Below are 17,782 nucleotides of genomic sequence, written 5' to 3'. Positions count from 1 at the left end.
GGTTTTTTCTATGTCCTCAACAAGCCACCGTAGTCTCAGGAAAATGACAACACTTTTGCTTTCTCAGATAACGAGAGAGAACGCTATCTCTTGATCACGACATAACCAGAGATGCTAGGTGTCCTCAACGAGCCACCATAGGAAACTACTGCAGCCCATAACCAACATTTCAGCACATAAATCTTTTCAAAAACTTCTAAGAAGCAATGCAACCGACACTCAGTATTGCAGACCATAGATATGTCGAACCAAAAATAAAAGAGAGAACCAGTGACTGCATTTATTGTGTTTATTTTATTTAGTTAGTTGGTTTTATTCCGCCTCAGACATTTCTGTGAAAACAATACTAAATCCCCCTTTTCCAACCCACTGTAGTCTCAGCCTAAATGTGCACCTTTAGACTTTCACAATTACTTTCAGAACCTGGGGAGCAATTTTTGATCTGGAGCAAAAAAAGGCTTTGAAAATCCCCCTGTTAATGTTGACAGCTCCCTTGACTTTAAAGGTTGATCTAATTCTGCCCACAGTCCAGGGGCAAGTTAAGAATTGGAGGAGCCAGCTGCAATATATTTGTAAAGCTCTGGGAGAATAAATATAGCATGAGTCCCTGGACCATGTAAGCCCTTGAAAACCGTGTGATTTGATTTACTGTTATAGGCCAAACACAACCAAACAGGTTTCCTTTGGCACACTATTGATAAATTAATCGTTAACAACCTTTTCGCTTAGTGACTTTATGCCTAAGCTCTGTTTGAACCAATTATGCCTGTGTAAAGAACTCCCCAGCAATCGACGGCAGTTTAAAAATAGAGGTGGTTGAATTGTTTAACTGGTTGGCAATGTTGTGAAACTTTACAACTTCGGAAAGTGATTGTCTTTAGCTGCCACCCCGTGCCCTTTTCTATTTGGGAAAGTGTCTATTTAATTGATCATGGGTACCCATCTGTGGTCAGGGCTCTGGACTCTGGAGCGGAGGGTCGTGGGTTCAATGCTGTTGTACCCTGGAGTGTGGTACTTTACCTAGATTGCTCCAGTAAAAACCCAACTTTATAAATGGATAATTGTATGTAAAAATAATGTGATATAGTGTAACAATTGTAAGTCACCATGGCCAAGGGTGAAATATAATAATTGGTATTTTTTATGTGCATGGAGCAAGACCTTTCAGAGGGACATTTCTTGCTCCTAGGACATGTGACATTAGAAATGTGTACAATATTTTTGCAGAAAGTGATTTTCGGACAGATATGAATGGTGCTTTAATTTGGCATGATTGCAAATGGATTTTGTAGGAATTTAGTTCTGATTAGCATCATTTTGAGATTCTGAACAAGTGACTGCCGCACAACATAATGCAACGTTAATGTTGCCCTGCCTCAGATGAAATCCAATTTGAAAGCATGTTTCATACATAAATAGTACATAAAAGAGTAATGCATTTACATTTAAAATGACGCTTCTCTGAAATGTTATCTTTGATTTAACTTGCTTATATAAAAGCTGACTGAGGGGAATGCATTCTGATTTGGATTCTCCGTGAAGTCTGCAGTCAAACTATGATATTGGTGAGATTCTTTAATTATTCATATCTATTCCTTACAGAGTATGAATGCGTTGGTGGGGTTTAAGAAAAAAGGGGAAAAAAATCATAATAATTCAAAAATATAATGACCCCAGCAACAAAACCAACTGAAAAACATAATACACTTTAAATTAAACATAACTGTGTAGCTCAGCAGATGCAGACAGCTCATGGAGATAATGTATTTTAAGAGATAATAAATCTGTATACTTGTACCATATGTTAAATTACTGGATGTTGTGGAAAAAAAAGAAAGCTGAAATTAAAAACGATAAACTGTATTTGATATTACATGATAATATATTTGAATTTCCCTTTATTGCAATTTGTTCTGTGTGCCTGAGATTATGTATGCATGTATGTATGAAAATATTAAAAGTATCTATACAATTGATGTGCATCATAAAATGGAACCATATACAAATATTTTTTGTATTCAGGTTACATATAAAAAAGCATTCCTAGGAATATTTCGGGTATCTTTGGGTCAGAAAAGATCTTTAGCTGGGACTGAGTAGTTTTGTTATTATAAATTGTATATGTAGGCATCACATGGAAACGAAGCTGTAGATCGAAGCAAGTGGAAAGATCTTGGGGAGGCTTTCATCCAGCAGTGGATCGATATAGGCTGATGGTGATGATATATATACCAAAACATTTAATATATATATTCTCTTAAGGGCAGGGCTAAGCAAATTGCTCTCAATATTATTCTCAGGGTTCTTACATTTTTTGGATCATCTTCAAAGTATAGATGAAGGAGACCAAGCAAGACTAACACCTATCATGACAGCCAAAAGATAAAGAGTCCTGTTAAATGGGTCACCTTAGACACACAAATGCAAAGAGAACTAAATAAAGCAGGAGCACTAAGCATCTTAAAGTCTAAGTGGCCATTAGAGAGTTATTATCATACTTTAGAAAATTTCAATTACATTTTGTAACATCAAAGACGCTCATCGTTCACTTGTCAGGGCACAAAGTACGTGCTGCCAGAGACGCTTTCTGTTCGACAGGTACGGAAAATAATATTACGGGGTGGGGGGGTTCCATTTCATTGCCCTGCCGCGTATAATAGGAAAAAAGTGTGGCAGGGTTGTGAGAAGTGATAGATGTCCCTCATTGGACACAGAACATTTAGTTTTCATTAAGAGTTAAACGCGTACATGATACATTAGCAGGGGTTCAGTGGCTGCCACTGTGAGCTCACTGTATTTCACTCTGATGAATTAGCAAGCCACTCGCTGGCAAGGAGATGACAAAGGGAAGCTGGAAGGATGACATTAATATGACACGCGTTTTGCCAGCCGGGTAATGTCTTTGTGCAGGATTGTGTTATAACGCCAGCTAATATTGTCCCTGACCTGGGCTGAGCTCTCAAAGTGAACGGCTGGTAATGGAAAAGGTCAAAGCCGAGCTCCAAGTTTTCATTATGAAAGGTGTAGCTCCGCTTCCCGAGGCGCTGGGAAGTGATGGAGGACACCGTAAATGTAAAGCCTGTCACTGATATTGGATTCCTGGCAGTAAATTATTATTATTCTCCACTTAAAGAGGGTTTTATTTCTGGATTTAAGCCTCTCTCCCCTGTGACTTATACGAGTTTTGGGTTGGCGTTCAAACACCGTTTGCCCAATAGATCAATTTTTGAACAGCCCTTTGTATTCAGGAAATTCTGATCATCTTTAAAAGCCCTCGGATCAACGGTTCCTCAGAGGAGCAGCCTTCACGTATGTGTTACAATGGCAAACATTTTGAACAAATCTTGAAAATGAAAGCCAAACAGCTGTCGCCAAGAGTGGGTATCAGGTGCCTGGTGTAGATCGGTGAGTGGGTTGTAGTAGATGTTAGTTGCTTGATTTGAACAAAATAAAAACTTTATTTTTTTCAGAACGCCACAACAACAATGTTTCAATAGAATCTGTTAATGCATGAATGATCTCAAGAAAGGAGCAGGACATTTTTTGTATTAGATGTTTCTCAAACAGCATCCCACCTTGTGCCAGCACCCACCCACCCTCGTACAAAACAACCAAGTGTGTTAAACTCAATGCTGTCTCAGAGCACTGTGAAGCAGGTGTCAAGGTTTTGCTTACATTTGCAGTCTACTAGTGTTACACCAAGGTCAGAGGTCATAGGTCAATGTAACAATTGTGTTTCTAATGTATTTGGTTTCTAGCAGCATATATTCTTTTCATCCCATTACCTTTAGTTTTCATCAGTCATAGGCCATACAATAACAGAACAAAGTAGAAGGACATTTTGATTCATCAGAACAGAAGCGCATTCTTTGATCGCACATTCACGCTATTTTGCGGTATCAAGCTAACTAGGCAGGAAGTGATGACCTGTATGAGTCTGAGCTCTTGAACATAATGTCACTCTTCTATAGGTGGACTGGACTGATGTTAATAATTTCCCTGACAGCCGGAGTGTGACGGCAGTGTGTTCTTGGCCTGTGTAGACCAGCACTTAGAAGATGCCATGGGATCCCTTGGTTATCTAACTATCCTGACGTTTTCTACCAATGTCACATCTCCACCTGCAGCATGAAACCAATCAATAATGCTCTATGACAACTTACTCCAATAACAAGCTGGGGCTCATGTCGGGACGCTTCAGACTGACACTTGAGTTTACACAAAGGAGAGATGTGTCAAAAGAAAAAGATGAGCTCTTCCTACTATTTATTACCGCGTTTTATTGCACAGGAAATATCTTGACTTGGCAGGCCCGGTGTTAGGAAAGTGCAGGCCTGGAAGTTTTTACAAATGAGTGACTTTATTTTTTTTTCTAATGAAAGTTAGTTCTCTACTTTTAGGAGTGTTCATCTTTTGCCCGGCCTCGTGCTCTACTGTCTATTACCGTGACAGCCTCCTCGGTGAAATTATGGAGGAGTTAAAACCCTGGAAACGAGACCTATAACGTTTGTTAAGTGTTGCCGCCTCACAGCCTGGAATTTATGGCTTCTCGTGCTGTTGCTCTGATCTTAAAGGAGTGTGATTAACAGGAGTTGTGAGACATGAGGCTTGCCGTGCTGCAGGCCTGCTCTGACAAGGCCGCCCGTACTCCTCCAGAGCTTGACGATTGAATTGTCTGCTAAGGTCTTTTTCATGCTTCGACTGCTTCTGCTCTGGGGTGTCAGGGGTTAGGATTAGTGTCTATAACCTTGAACTTAGAAATATAATTGTAGTCAATATTTTCCAGTCACATCGGCGATTATTTGTCTTCACTTTTCTATATTCCAAGAAAAGCAACAACCATCTATGAGGTCACATTCACAGCCACACAAATGTATAAATTAATAGTCACTGTAAGCCTTCAGAATAGTTCCATATAATTTTTTCCCATTGGTGTCAGCAGCCATCAGGATTGTTCCACTCTTCTTTTTTTTCTTCTTGCTGTTAAAGCTGACAAGCTAAATTCACATGATTTGCATACTAGGTTCTTTCATAAGAAAGCAGGAAAAGAATATGCATGCAAAAGCAAAGCCATGGTGCACAGAGATGCTTCTTTCCAACCAAATCAGCAATCTGCTGGGTTCTGTGGGCCGAGCTGAGAAATAATGAATAGGGAGACAAAAAATGTAGATCCCCGTTCCATTCTTAGTCTCGTATACTTCTGGAGAGAAACCTGATAGATGAAAGTTGTCCGCCACACTGCTACAGTATACAGCAATTCCACATCATCAGCGTCTTTGATGCAAAAGGAACAAAATTAAAAGTCTCATCTGTATCGACTTAAACGACTTTAATGGCATTGTCTCTCTTTCCTCCTTGGCAATCCTGCAGCACATCGGAGCCTCTCAGAAGGGATGCTTTTCACTGTAGACATTTAAGTGCAGGTGTATTTAGGATGTATGGGAATCGATTTTTTTTATTTTTTTATACAAAACTTTGAGTCATGGGTCTGTGGAACAATTGACACTGTTATTGTGGCTGAAGCTAATTCCCTTGCGTCCTTCAAGAGGTGGATGAGGTTTTTCAATCAGAAACCTACCGTTGCAAACAAGTGAGCAAACCAGTCTCACTAGGGTCTAGTCTTTTATACTCCGTCTTCTTCTCTCCTCTTGACGCTTTGTTTTGTTTCGTTCTTGTTTCCTTGCAGATGCCCAGCATGTTGCCACGGTGACCAATCCACTTCCTGTGGCCATCTCGGACCTGCTGCCTCACTTCCTGGTGGAGCCGGATGACGTGTACATAGTCAAGAACAAGCCAGTCACCCTGACCTGCCGCTCCACTCCCGCCACTCAGATCTACTTCAAATGTAATGGCGAGTGGGTGCATCAGGACGATCACATGATCGAACGCACCGTCGACCCCTCCACAGGTAAGAGCGCGAGCGTGGGTTTATGTCACAGCCCTTCTTCTCAGCTCTTTAATCACTGCAATTAATTGATTCTTGTGTTATGTTACACTTATATAAGAACCAACATTATTTATTTACTAGCAGGTGTAGAAGATGTCTATTTATTTAAATCTGTTCACTCGTCTCTGCATATTACAATATGTAGATATTGCAACTGTTAACCAAAAAGCATACCAAAACAGAAAATCAATATATTTGTAATTTGGCCTCATGCATCATTCTGATTCAGACAGGCAGGTAGAAGGCTGATGCATATATATCCAGCAATACTGATTAATTAAGAGATTATAGAAAAAATATATAGAAAAAGACACTGCTTCATGGGGCACTCTTATTCATATGGCAGCTAGATATATATTTAAGCAACAGAGTCCGTCGATGACTGGAGTTTTGTGTCCCGAGCCAAAGGCGAGGGCACTAATGAAACTCAAGGTCATATATCAAACGTTAGAGCCCACATCGAGAGGGCTCTGTTGCTATTAGAAAACAATGTATTGTGTATTATTTAAGAATCTGAAAAACATATATTTACCTTCATATTCTGATATTTTGTTCAGTAACCTTCCACTGAGAAAAATAGTTCCCAACCTACTTTGAATGAAATAAATGGCATGCAATTTTAATTTGGCTAAAATATTTCCTTATTCATTTTAATTACTAATTACATTAAGTCCATTATGGGGAGTGGCTGTAATCCATATATATGTTGCCTGAAGAACTAGATATAATTAAAATACCTAACCAATAGTGTTTGGAAAGGTATTCTTACAGCACTATATTGATGATTTGCAAAACAATGACATACAAAAGAAAATCCTGTTATTACTACGCTTTGAAATTAAGGGAATATGTATATATGCATGTATATTTATTTGCTCCTATATTTATTTATTTGCTTGTTTGGTTGTTTGATGTTATTGTGATGAAAACTGAGACTAGGATAACAGAACCAGCTATGGCTATGAGATTGATGACCTGACCATTTCTATATTTGTTTGGTTGTTTCTCTCTGATACCCTCCTGACAAGGCCTCGGCCCCTGTTATTTAGAGTTGTGGTTTCATAGTTGTTGTGCATTCCTGTTGTCAGTGTAACAAGGTGATTTTGAGAAGGTCTGAGGCCGTTTCCTGCACCGTCGTGCCTTTTCAGAGCACGCTGTGTGTTGGCTTTGGGAGAAACTGAGCTCAGGAGGTTCCAATGTAAATCCGTCCGTAAAAATAGAACTGTCTGTCACTGCTGAGCTGTGATTTAGGATGGATTTGTAACTTAACACTTCACATTTTTAGCTGTATTGCTATTAGATTGTTAAAACAACTAAGGTGTTAATGCAGTTGTAGGAAATAATAAAAAAGGCAGTTTTACACTAAATAGTGGAAAATAACTGTAGTAGTCTTTGTTACGTTATCAAAATGGCTTTGTGGGGTGTGTCTCTGGCACACATTATTATTATAATCATTATTAATAACAATAAACTTAGATTACGAAGCACTACTTTTAATATTTATTAGAAATAATAGTTTAACTGAGTAACAGAGTCTGGTTCAAACTACATGGCATTTCCCACAAAGCTTTTTTTTAAAATGTCTGACATTGCTCTTTGTAGTGTAAATACAGATCTGTTTTTAGTGGCTTGCCTTTTCGAAAGCATCAGCTAGACAAGCCGCAACCTTCAGGCAGTGAAAGGATGCACTGCAGAAACGTGGCCTTAGCACAGAAGCCATTTCGGTTGGTGTGAATATTGTTCTGTGAGTGATTTAAATGTTTTAAATGGCAAACACAATGAAAATATCCCCTTCCTTTTTAATACAGCCTTGGTGAATGACATTAAAAGGAAAAATAATCATAATTAACCCAGTCAACAGCGCCTTAAACCCTGCAAATTAAATTATTTCAAAGGAAAGACTGTTGCTGCTGGAAAAGCGCTGTGTGACCAGTGCGACACAGCGAGCCTTTAATGATCTGGAAGCACTGGGAATGTGGCTCTACAGCACAGTACTGGCGCTGCCAATTTGTGTCTATGAAGCCACTGTGAAGTTCCTTCTGCTGCATTACCCTGGCGTCTCCCCAATGGCTCCATCTTGGACCTTTCAAACTCTCTATGTGCTGTCGTGTTGCAAAGCCACGTTTCAGAAGCGCCATGGCCAATGTACAGAGGAGGGATTTTGTCACACAAGAGCATTAGAAAGAATGAGGATGAGAAGATGCCCGCCAGCACCATAATGATGCTTTCCTGAGGTTCTTAAATCGATCTCCCAGGACTCTTGAACCAGAGTCTGTCAGGACTGCCTAGTGACCACAATACACCGCCTTTTGCTCGAAATTTCATTGAACCTGTACATGCATACTGTTTCATTTGATGGCCTCTTCCATTGATTCGCCACAGACTCCACAATGTGTTCAGCCTAGTGAACACAAAGTGTGGATCAAAGGTCTTGGTTCATATAAAACTTAGGTGAATACAAAATTCATATCATATGTATTTATTTATTGTGTCATTAAAACAACAGACATGATTACGGTGTAAAAGTGGCGATTTATTCGACAATGTGCACTGATCAAAACTAAACAGATGTTTTAGACAGACAGAAAACAAAACCCAAACCTAACTCCTCTGAGCTTAATCTAAACACAAATAACAGACCCCTCGCTAATCATGGAACTAAATTATAAAGACAAACAAACAGCAATTTCATTTTTGCTGTGCCACCCAGCGTGGCATCACAATTTACAGATGGGTAACAGATTCAAGGAAAAATCTGAATAAATGTGTGGAGGAACAATAACGAATGCAGATGCCTCCAAACAGGTGTACTGCATGATACAATTAAGCATTTAACATCCTATCATGGTCTGTGGCATGTATACAAATGCTGAGCAGGCCCAGCTGACCTCAATTTTGGATCAAGATGGAAAGAGGAAAGGATCTAAGTGACTGTGATAGAAGGGTCATTATTGGGGCACGAATGGCAAGAGCTTCAGTCGCAAAGACGCTCAACTGGCTAGTGTTCTCGACAAGTGGGCAAGTGCATGTGTGAGGCGACACCAAGAGAACGGTACAGGCCTCACTGCTGGACCCCTACAGTGAGGGGGTCCGGAGGCTATGTTATGCTGTAGGGGGGCATTTCCTGACATGGTTTGGGTCATTGCAAATCACCTTTATCCTGTGGTGACACATTTCTATCCTGATGGGAGTGGTCTCTTCCAGGATGACAATGCCCCCATCCACAGGGCACGAGGGCTCACTGAATGGTTTGATGAGTATGAAAATGGTGTGAATCATATTCTATGGCCTTCGCAGTCACCAACCCAATTGAACACCTGACGTGTTAGACAGCGCTCTCCACCACCACCATCAAAACCCCAAATGAGGGAATATCTTTTGGAAGAATGGTGTTCATCCCTCCAGTAGAGTTCAGAGACTTGTAGAATCTCTGCCAAGAGCATTGAAGCTGTTCTGGTGGCTCAGTGTGCCCAACACCTTACTGAGACACTTTATGTTGGTTATTCCTTTAATTTGTCACCCGTCTGTACATGTATATAGTTAGGTTCATAAATATGTGGACAGTGACACAATTGTCATAATTTTGGCTCTTTACGCCACCACAGTGGATTTGAAAGGAAACAGTCAAGATGTGCTTTAAGTGTAGACTTTCATCTTTAATTTGAGGGTAGTTACATCCAAATTGGGAGAACAGTGTAGGAATTAAACCCATTTGTATATGTGACCCCCCCCCCAGTTTTAGGGGCTCAAAAGTATTTGGACAAACTAACATAATCATTAATTAAATTGTGGGTTTCAATACTTGGTTGCAAATCCTTTGCAGTCAATGACTGCCTGAAGTCTGGCACACATAGACATGGGTTTCTTCCCTGGTGATGCTCTGCTAGGCCTGCACTGCAGCTGTCTTTAGATCCTGCTTGTTCTTGGGGCATTTTGCCTGAAATGCTGCTCAATTGGATTCAGGTCAGGTGATTGACTTGGCCATTGCAGAACATTACACTTCTTCGTCTTAAAAAAGTCTTGGGTTGCTTTCACAGTATGCTTCGGGTCATTGTCCATCTGCACTGTGAAGCGCCGTCCAATGAGTTTTTAAGCATTTGGCTGAATCTGAGCAGATAATATAGCCCTAAACACAGTTCCCTTGGCAGCCATACATGCCCATGCCATAACATGCTTCACAGATGAGGTGGTATGCTTCAGATCATGACCAGTTCCTTCCCTTCTCCATACTCTTCCCATCATTCTGGTACAAGTTGATCTTTGTCTCATCTGTTCATAGGATGTTTTTCCAGAACTGTAAAGAGTTCTTTAGATGTTTTTTTTTTGGCAAACTCTAATCTGGTCTTCCTGTTTCCTGTTTATATCTGGTGGTAAACCCTCTGTGTTTACTCTGGTGAAGTCTTGATTGTTGACTTTGACACAGATACGCCTACCTCCTGGAGGGTGTTCTTGATCTGGCCAACTGTTGTGAAGGGGTTTTTCTTCACCAGTGAAAGAATTCTTCTGTCATCCACCACACTTGTTTTCCATGGTCTTCCGGGCCTTTTGGTGTTCCTGAGCTCACCATTGCGTTCTTTCTTTTTAAGAATGTACCAAATAGTTGATTTGGCCACACATAATGTTTTTGCTATCTCTCTGATTGGTTTGGCAAAATGCCCCAAGAACAAGCAGGAACTAAAGACAGCTGCAGTGCAGGCCTAGCAGAGCATCACCAGGGAAGAAACCCAGCATCTGGTGATGTCTATGTGTGCCAGACTTCAGGCAGTCATTGACTGCAACGGATTTGCAACCATGTATTTAAACTCACAATTTAATTGATGATTAAGTTAGTTTGTCCAAATACTTTTGAGCCCCTAACATCAGGGAGACCACATATATAAATGGGTGTAATTCCTACACCGTTCTCCCAATTTGGATGTAGGTACCCTCAAATTAAAGATGAAAGTCTACATTTAAAGAGAGAGATTTTAACTTTGTATCAGCAGCTTTTTAAAATATAGAAACTAACAGGGCAGTGGGACATGTAGCAGAGCTGCTGTTCTTTCTTAGTATCTTCTGACAGTTTCTAAATATATATTATTGTACATCCGCGCTGCGTTAAGTACTGCGACAGTAAAATAAGAAAGTGTTCATGATGTATTATCAAGGGGGTCTTGAACAGCATGGCTTATGGGATGGATTTGCACAACCACCGGCCTATCCAGTTAAACAGCAACGGTTTTATTACATTATTACATGGAGGAAGGAACCTGTTTAGCCTGAGATCGGTGTTGGTCTGAGATATAAATGTGAGAGATTAGGAAAAAGTTTAGAGAAGCTTGACTTCAATTAGTCTTTTCTCATGATATTTGCTGTCTTCCAAACAAGTCACTCTGCACCACAACCTCTCCCCCTGAATAGATGAGCTGCAGGGATGAAATGTGAAATAAACGGAGCACATCATGAGGCAGGGATATGAGAGGAGCGCAGTGAGTCATACTTTGTGTTTGGCTGAGAAATAGGAAGCAGAGGCAAGAAATAATCAAGAGTGTGAAAAACAACATATTGACAACATCAAAAGGCAAAATCAAGGACCATTGTGACCGACGTGCCTCACAATACACAACAGCTGAACAATTTCAGGCTGATTGGTAGAAAACGAGGCCAGCAAACTGATTCACATAAGTATTGAATAAGTGTCCAGTCAGGCAAATGTTTAAGCTGTAACTGAATGGAAATTTGTTTTCATTTTCAACCACTTGCAAAGCTGCGCACGATCCGTTTCAACTTTTAGTACTTTTCCCTTTATAAATGTATAAATTATAAAGATAATGTAGGCCTATACATTTTATTGGTTCCTAGATTGCTATTACTATGCAATTCTACATTAAAATTAATTCATACTTGACAATTAATTTCCAAAGTGTTCCAACCAAGCAAAGGATAACATATCATATAATCCTGCACAAGGAGGCCAGGCTATTTTTTTCTCCTCCAGGAACTAAACAGATTAAGTAATCGCTGATCTGTCAAGTGCAGACAAATCTTCTCCTCTCGATTCATGTTTGTTTTTCCTTCTGTGTATGCCTGATTTAAATGAATAACAAGAATGGGTGTAGAAATTGCTCCAGATTGATTGTGAAGTGGCTGCCACAAATAATAACACAAGTTTGTTAGATGCTAACATCTTATTTATTTACTGTTCTGTTTTGGGCATGAGTGCGTTTTTTTGTTGTGGGTTTTGGTGTGAAGTGTACAGTCTGCTGCTTTTCATTGTGTGTTGTACTCACACTCCTTAAAAAGCTGATATTTCTCAGAGTAATAAAGTAAAGGAAGAGGGCAAGAGCGTTTGAGGAAGTAATTATGTAGGCCACTATTTTTTCACACTGCAGTGAATTGGAAAGGGGGGTATTTGTTTGTCTATACAGCACACATTCACTCTGCATTGAGACAATACGAGTGGGACTGATATATTAAATCTAACAATATATATTGTCTCGGTTTTTCTCCCAGCTGGAATCTAATTGTTATACCTAGTTTCTGATATCACTACATTATTTCAGACCTTAGGGTTCTTTGTCTTCGAACTTGTTCTTTACTATGATTATTATTATTTCTGCAAAGCATATCTGACCCCCGAATAGTGTTACAATTTGTCCTTCACCTGACAGTATCTACAGATGGTATTGATTTTATCTGTGGAGTATATCAATCCTCATTATATGTCTCCAGTAACTTATCTTTCTTCGCCTTCCCTGCCTGCTGGCTCTCGTCATTCGTCTAGCTCAGGTAGTCGCTGCCCGCCTGTCTCCCAGAGAGTCTGATGCCGTTTCCATCCCTAATATATGAAGATGAAGGAGGTCCTTAGCATGCCACATAAAGACATTTCCTTCCTTGAGAAATCAATGCTAACTGGCAGGGCTATTTGTGAGAATTACGACACACAGTCAGGTGACCCTGTGAGCTGTATATATTATTTCCAAGCAGAACGCTCAGTTCACCCTTCGAAAGCAAGATAATGTAGGATGTATTTATGAAAAAGGGAAATGGAGGACAGGGACAGAGCGTATCGCGGGGGTCAGAATTAATCCGAAAGTATCTGGGACTGAACGAGCAGCTCCCAAGTGATTATATTTTGTAGCTGAAGTCCTAAGTCATAAATCTCATCATTCGGGAACTGAGGTTTTGGGTACTTCTTTTTGGAAGCCTCAAAAAAAGAAAGTCCTGGGCTTGTGCAATGAAATCCTGCAAACCTTCAATTATGTTACAACCTACAGGAAGCCTAAAGATGAACAACACGCAACTGAACCTCAACTGAAGGAGTGCGATGAGAGAACATGAGACATACAATTGTTATCCATGGCTAGTAACAATAAGAAGGTCTAGTCCCAGAATTATACAATTCATGTTAACGGGCCAGTATTTATACGTGTCCATTTTCACAGAACATGGTGTTGCATGGGCTTGTCCGTGGAAGAAACGGTGGCAAAAATAAACAGCTCTAACGGACAGACTAAATGTTATTAATTCCTGAGTTTGAAGGGCAGAATATGAAAGCAATGCCGACTGATATTGAAATGCTAATTTCACATGAAAATGTTAATTATCTTGTGCTTTTTCCTTAGATAACGGTATAATAATTGGCGCATTGGAATTAATTAATTACATCACTGTTCTGTGCGTTCAAACTGCACGATGCCCACGATGGTCTAAAGACGCAAACATATACGGCATTTTATCAATGTACTGGCCTTTTCAGACTGATCTGAAGAAACAAAAGAGAAGTGAGACTGTGTGATACGGGGAAGAATGAATGAACTATCTGGCACACTCTGAGACACAGATACAAAATGTGCTGTTTCTTCGTCATCAGGGGAGATGAGACTTTTGCCCGATGGACCCTATTCTCTATACGGTCAAGGTAAATTGGCCACTTATTTTCTAGTTAAACCTAAATGCGATCTCTCACGTTTGAGCAACCCCCTTGAAAAGGTGACATTTCGTACCTTCCATGTCTGAATCCTTGCCTTTATGGATGGCTGCTGAGCAGTCATTAGGGTTGCTGGCCAGTTAATGTCCAGTCTTCAAACTTTTATAGACTCTCTGCTGGGAGACATTTCTCCAGGCTTACACATTTATACGTTTGTGCCTCACAGCTGCTTTCATTCATTACCTGAAAATTCCTCTCCTAGCTTTCTCTTCACATAAAAGTGCTTCTTATAATTCCTCTGCCACTTTGCTATGGAGGTACTCTATATTCTGAGAATATACTTAATGACTTAAAAGCAGATAGTTGCACCTAAGCTCAATGTGTCGATCTCTCTCACTTCTTTTATGGTGGTGACCCGTCAAGCAAATATTGGTCTATTTTTCTTCTAGTATAGTGTGAATTATTTCCTTTCTTTTTTTCTTTCTTTCTTTTTCTTTCGTTATGCATCACCTTTTTAAATGGAGGTTTAATCTCCAGCCAAAGTCAGAGTCAAGTCATCAAGTGAGATGATATAGCAAAAATAAGCCATATTTTGCAGAATGACCTCATGAGTCATTTATCTCAAACCTTTTGAAATAACATTGCTTGTCTGTATGTTGTCTACATTAATTCAACACATATGTGACGTATACCTCTTAAGCAGTTGATCTAGTTAGGCTAGCTTCTTAAAAAAGACTTCCTATCCATATCTCTTTCTGTTTCCCCTTTAAGATGCTCTTGTTTTGCTCTTTACAACCTGCCCTGATGTCAGTAAAGGTCCCTATCACATTCGCACACCCCTGTAGAGAGGTACATCTGCTGCCTTGAAAGTATCCCGGCAATTCAATTTTCTAATTGGGATTTGGACTGCAGAATAACAATGGAAACGGACAACAGTGATTAAACATGATCTGTAATGGAGTATCGGAGAACAATCAAGCCACAATTTAAGTAAAAGCCGATACTTCTATGAGCTTGGATTTAATGAACACGTGGAAATAGGAGATGCAGGAAAAGGACAATATAGTCTTAAATGAAGATAATGGGCTTGTACCACCTGCTGCGCATCGATCAATAGCAAAGAGCCTAATTGATAATGCATTATTAGCTGGATCCGTATAATGGGAATTGTATTTCAGCCTGTTGGGAAGGCTGATGGAGAAGTATTTGGTGATGATAACCTGAAACAGATGGCAAGGTCAATTTTTTTTTTTACAGAAACACAGCTGCCTCTTTACTCCATTAACTATTATGGAGGAAAATATATTCTGTTTAACCCACACCCGTTCCACATTGACATGAGTGCATTTTGTTCTGCTGGTCAAATATTGTGCAAGCTTGTACGGTAGGAATCAGGTTACAGTAACTCCAAATCCCTCCAGTCGGAGCTGTTAACTTGTACCTTTAGTGGCATGACATTGATGAAGCTGGTCTCTCTTTGGTTTCTGAATATGATGAGGAATAGAGTCAACACCTTCGCTCCTTATTTAAGACGAGGGCGTCTCATAACTGCAAGGGATGTTAAACGTTTGTATCTGTTCAGTGGAGCACAGCGAATGCCTTGATATCTTCACTTTGAGCAGTTTGTGGGTGGTTTAACAAATGCGCTTTCAGCTGAAGACATTTTGTCGAGTGTTAGATTTAACCTTGTCTTAGGGCTTCCTGACCAATTTGCCAAGACCTGAGCACCTGACCGGCTGTCCTCTTAGATTCTGTATTTTAACTAAGCTCTTGGCATGAGGGAAATCTGAATCACCTACCATTTTCCAAACAGTCAGGTTTTTCTGTTACACCTCTTTCCCTCTTTACCTCCGAGTTAGATCTAGAATCAATTAGTCATATTCCTAAAAACATCATAACCTCTTTTGTATGGATATTTAAGGCCATATTTAAGATGCATCCTTTGTAGGTACTCGTTACAGGTATATTTTTCATATCTTATTACCATTTTGATAAGACGGTGTATTAACATAGTAGGTACTCTGTTTCCAACCTGGATAGACTTGATTTAATTAATGTCTTCCAAAGCAAGGAGATGTGGAAATGCAAAGCCTTATATAATGTTTTTAATTGTTATTAATTAATTCAGTAATGCTTTACAATAGGTCTCCCTAATTACAGCTTATTAACATAGTAGGTATTCAGTAACTACATGTTAGTTACTCATAAGAACAGTGTAATTATGCATTTGTTAACATGAACTTAATGTACTTAATAATTAATGGTATATGTAAGTACACACTTGTCTTGTAAGGATGCCTTTGGAGCTATCCTGGGCATCATAGGCATAGGTTTTGGGGGGAACGGGGAACACATGTTCCCCCCAGTGTTGAAGGAACCTTAAATTGTTCCCCCCATCATTGTATTCCTGACTCCATATGCGTAGGGGACACATCCCCCAAATATTAACAGCATCCCCCCTGCCGGGCATGACCCACTTTTTACACATTAAGTATATGTTAACAATTGCATAATTACACACATTCTTATGAGTAACTAAGATGTAGTTACTGAATACCTACTATGTTATTATTATAATTTTTTTCTTATTATTTAGGTAGAACTATTGTAAAGTGTAAAGTGTTACCATTATTTCTCTAAACTTATTAAATGACTTAAGAATATTGATAGGATAGCATCTTGCAGTTGATGGAGATTTGTGGGATGCACATCCAGGGCACGAAGCTCCCGTTCCACCACATCCCAAAGATGCTCTATTGGGTTGAGATCTGGTGACTGTGGGGGCCAGTTTAGTACAGTGAACTCATTGTCATGTTCAAGAAACCAATTTGAAATGATTCGACCTTTGTGACATGGTGCATTATCCTGCTGGAAGTAGCCATCAGAGGATGGGTACATGGTGGTCATAAAGGGATGGACATGGTCAGAAACAATGCTCAGGTAGGCCGTGGCATTTAAACGATGCCCAATTGGCACTAAGGGGCCTAAAGTGTGCCAAGAAAACATCCCCCACACCATTACACCACCACCACCAGCCTGCACAGTGGTAACAAGGCATGATGGACCCATGTTCTCATTCTGTTTACGCCAAATTCTGACTCTACCATCTGAATGTCTCAACAGAAATCGAGACTCATCAGACCAGGCAACATTTTTCCAGTCTTCAACTGTCCAATTTTGGTGAGCTTGTGCAAATTGTAGCCTCTTTTTCCTATTTGTAGTGGAGATGAGTGGTACCCGGTGGGGTCTTCTGCTGTTGTAGCCCATCCGCCTCAAGGTTGTACGTGTTGTGGCTTCACAAATGCTTTGCTGCATACCTCGGTTGTAACGAGTGGTTATTTCAGTCAAAGTTGCTCTTCTATCAGCTTGAATCAGTCGGCCCATTCTCCTCTGACCTCTAGCATCAACAAGGCATTTTCGCCCACAGGACTGCCGCATACTGGATGTTTTTCCCTTTTCACACCATTCTTTGTAAACCCTAGAAATGGTTGTGCGTGAAAATCCCAGTAACTGAGCAGATTGTGAAATACTCAGACCGGCCCGTCTGGCACCAACAACCATGCCACGCTCAAAATTGCTTAAATCACCTTTCTTTCCCATTCAGACATTCAGTTTGGAGTTCAGGAGATTGTCTTGACCAGGACCACACCCCTAAATGCATTGAAGCAACTGCCATGTGATTGGTTGGTTAGATAATTGCATTAATGAGAAATTGAACAGGTGTTCCTAATAATCCTTTAGGTGAGTGTATATAATCACAACAGAAATTATGTAGATCAAGAGCGCTCTTGGTTGGGGGAAATCCTAGTTAAATCATGTGCGCAGGCACTACATTTGCATTAAGAGCTCTCAACATGCTTTGTTTTAATAAACCCAGATGCTCCGATCAGTCTGCTTGCATGACTTCCATACTCATAATACAACCC

The 17,782-nt window shown here is 40.0% G+C and overlaps 1 protein-coding gene across 1 annotated transcript in view; it reads left to right on the top strand.

The window, feature by feature from the left end:
- Positions 1-17,782, top strand: part of unc5a (unc-5 netrin receptor A) — a 187,827-nt gene that overhangs the window by 95,314 nt on the left and 74,731 nt on the right. Inside the window, exon 2 of the mRNA XM_066716557.1 lies at positions 5,687-5,908. Coding sequence (XP_066572654.1) covers positions 5,687-5,908 — 222 coding nt within the window. The remainder of the gene's footprint in view (positions 1-5,686; positions 5,909-17,782) is intronic.

This window comes from Amia ocellicauda, chromosome 11, assembly GCF_036373705.1.
Source record: "Amia ocellicauda isolate fAmiCal2 chromosome 11, fAmiCal2.hap1, whole genome shotgun sequence".
In the NCBI taxonomy this organism is placed as follows: Eukaryota; Metazoa; Chordata; class Actinopteri; order Amiiformes; family Amiidae; genus Amia; species Amia ocellicauda.
The sequence above is the reverse complement of the archived record's forward strand: the minus strand, read 5'-3'. Positions and strand labels throughout refer to the sequence as shown.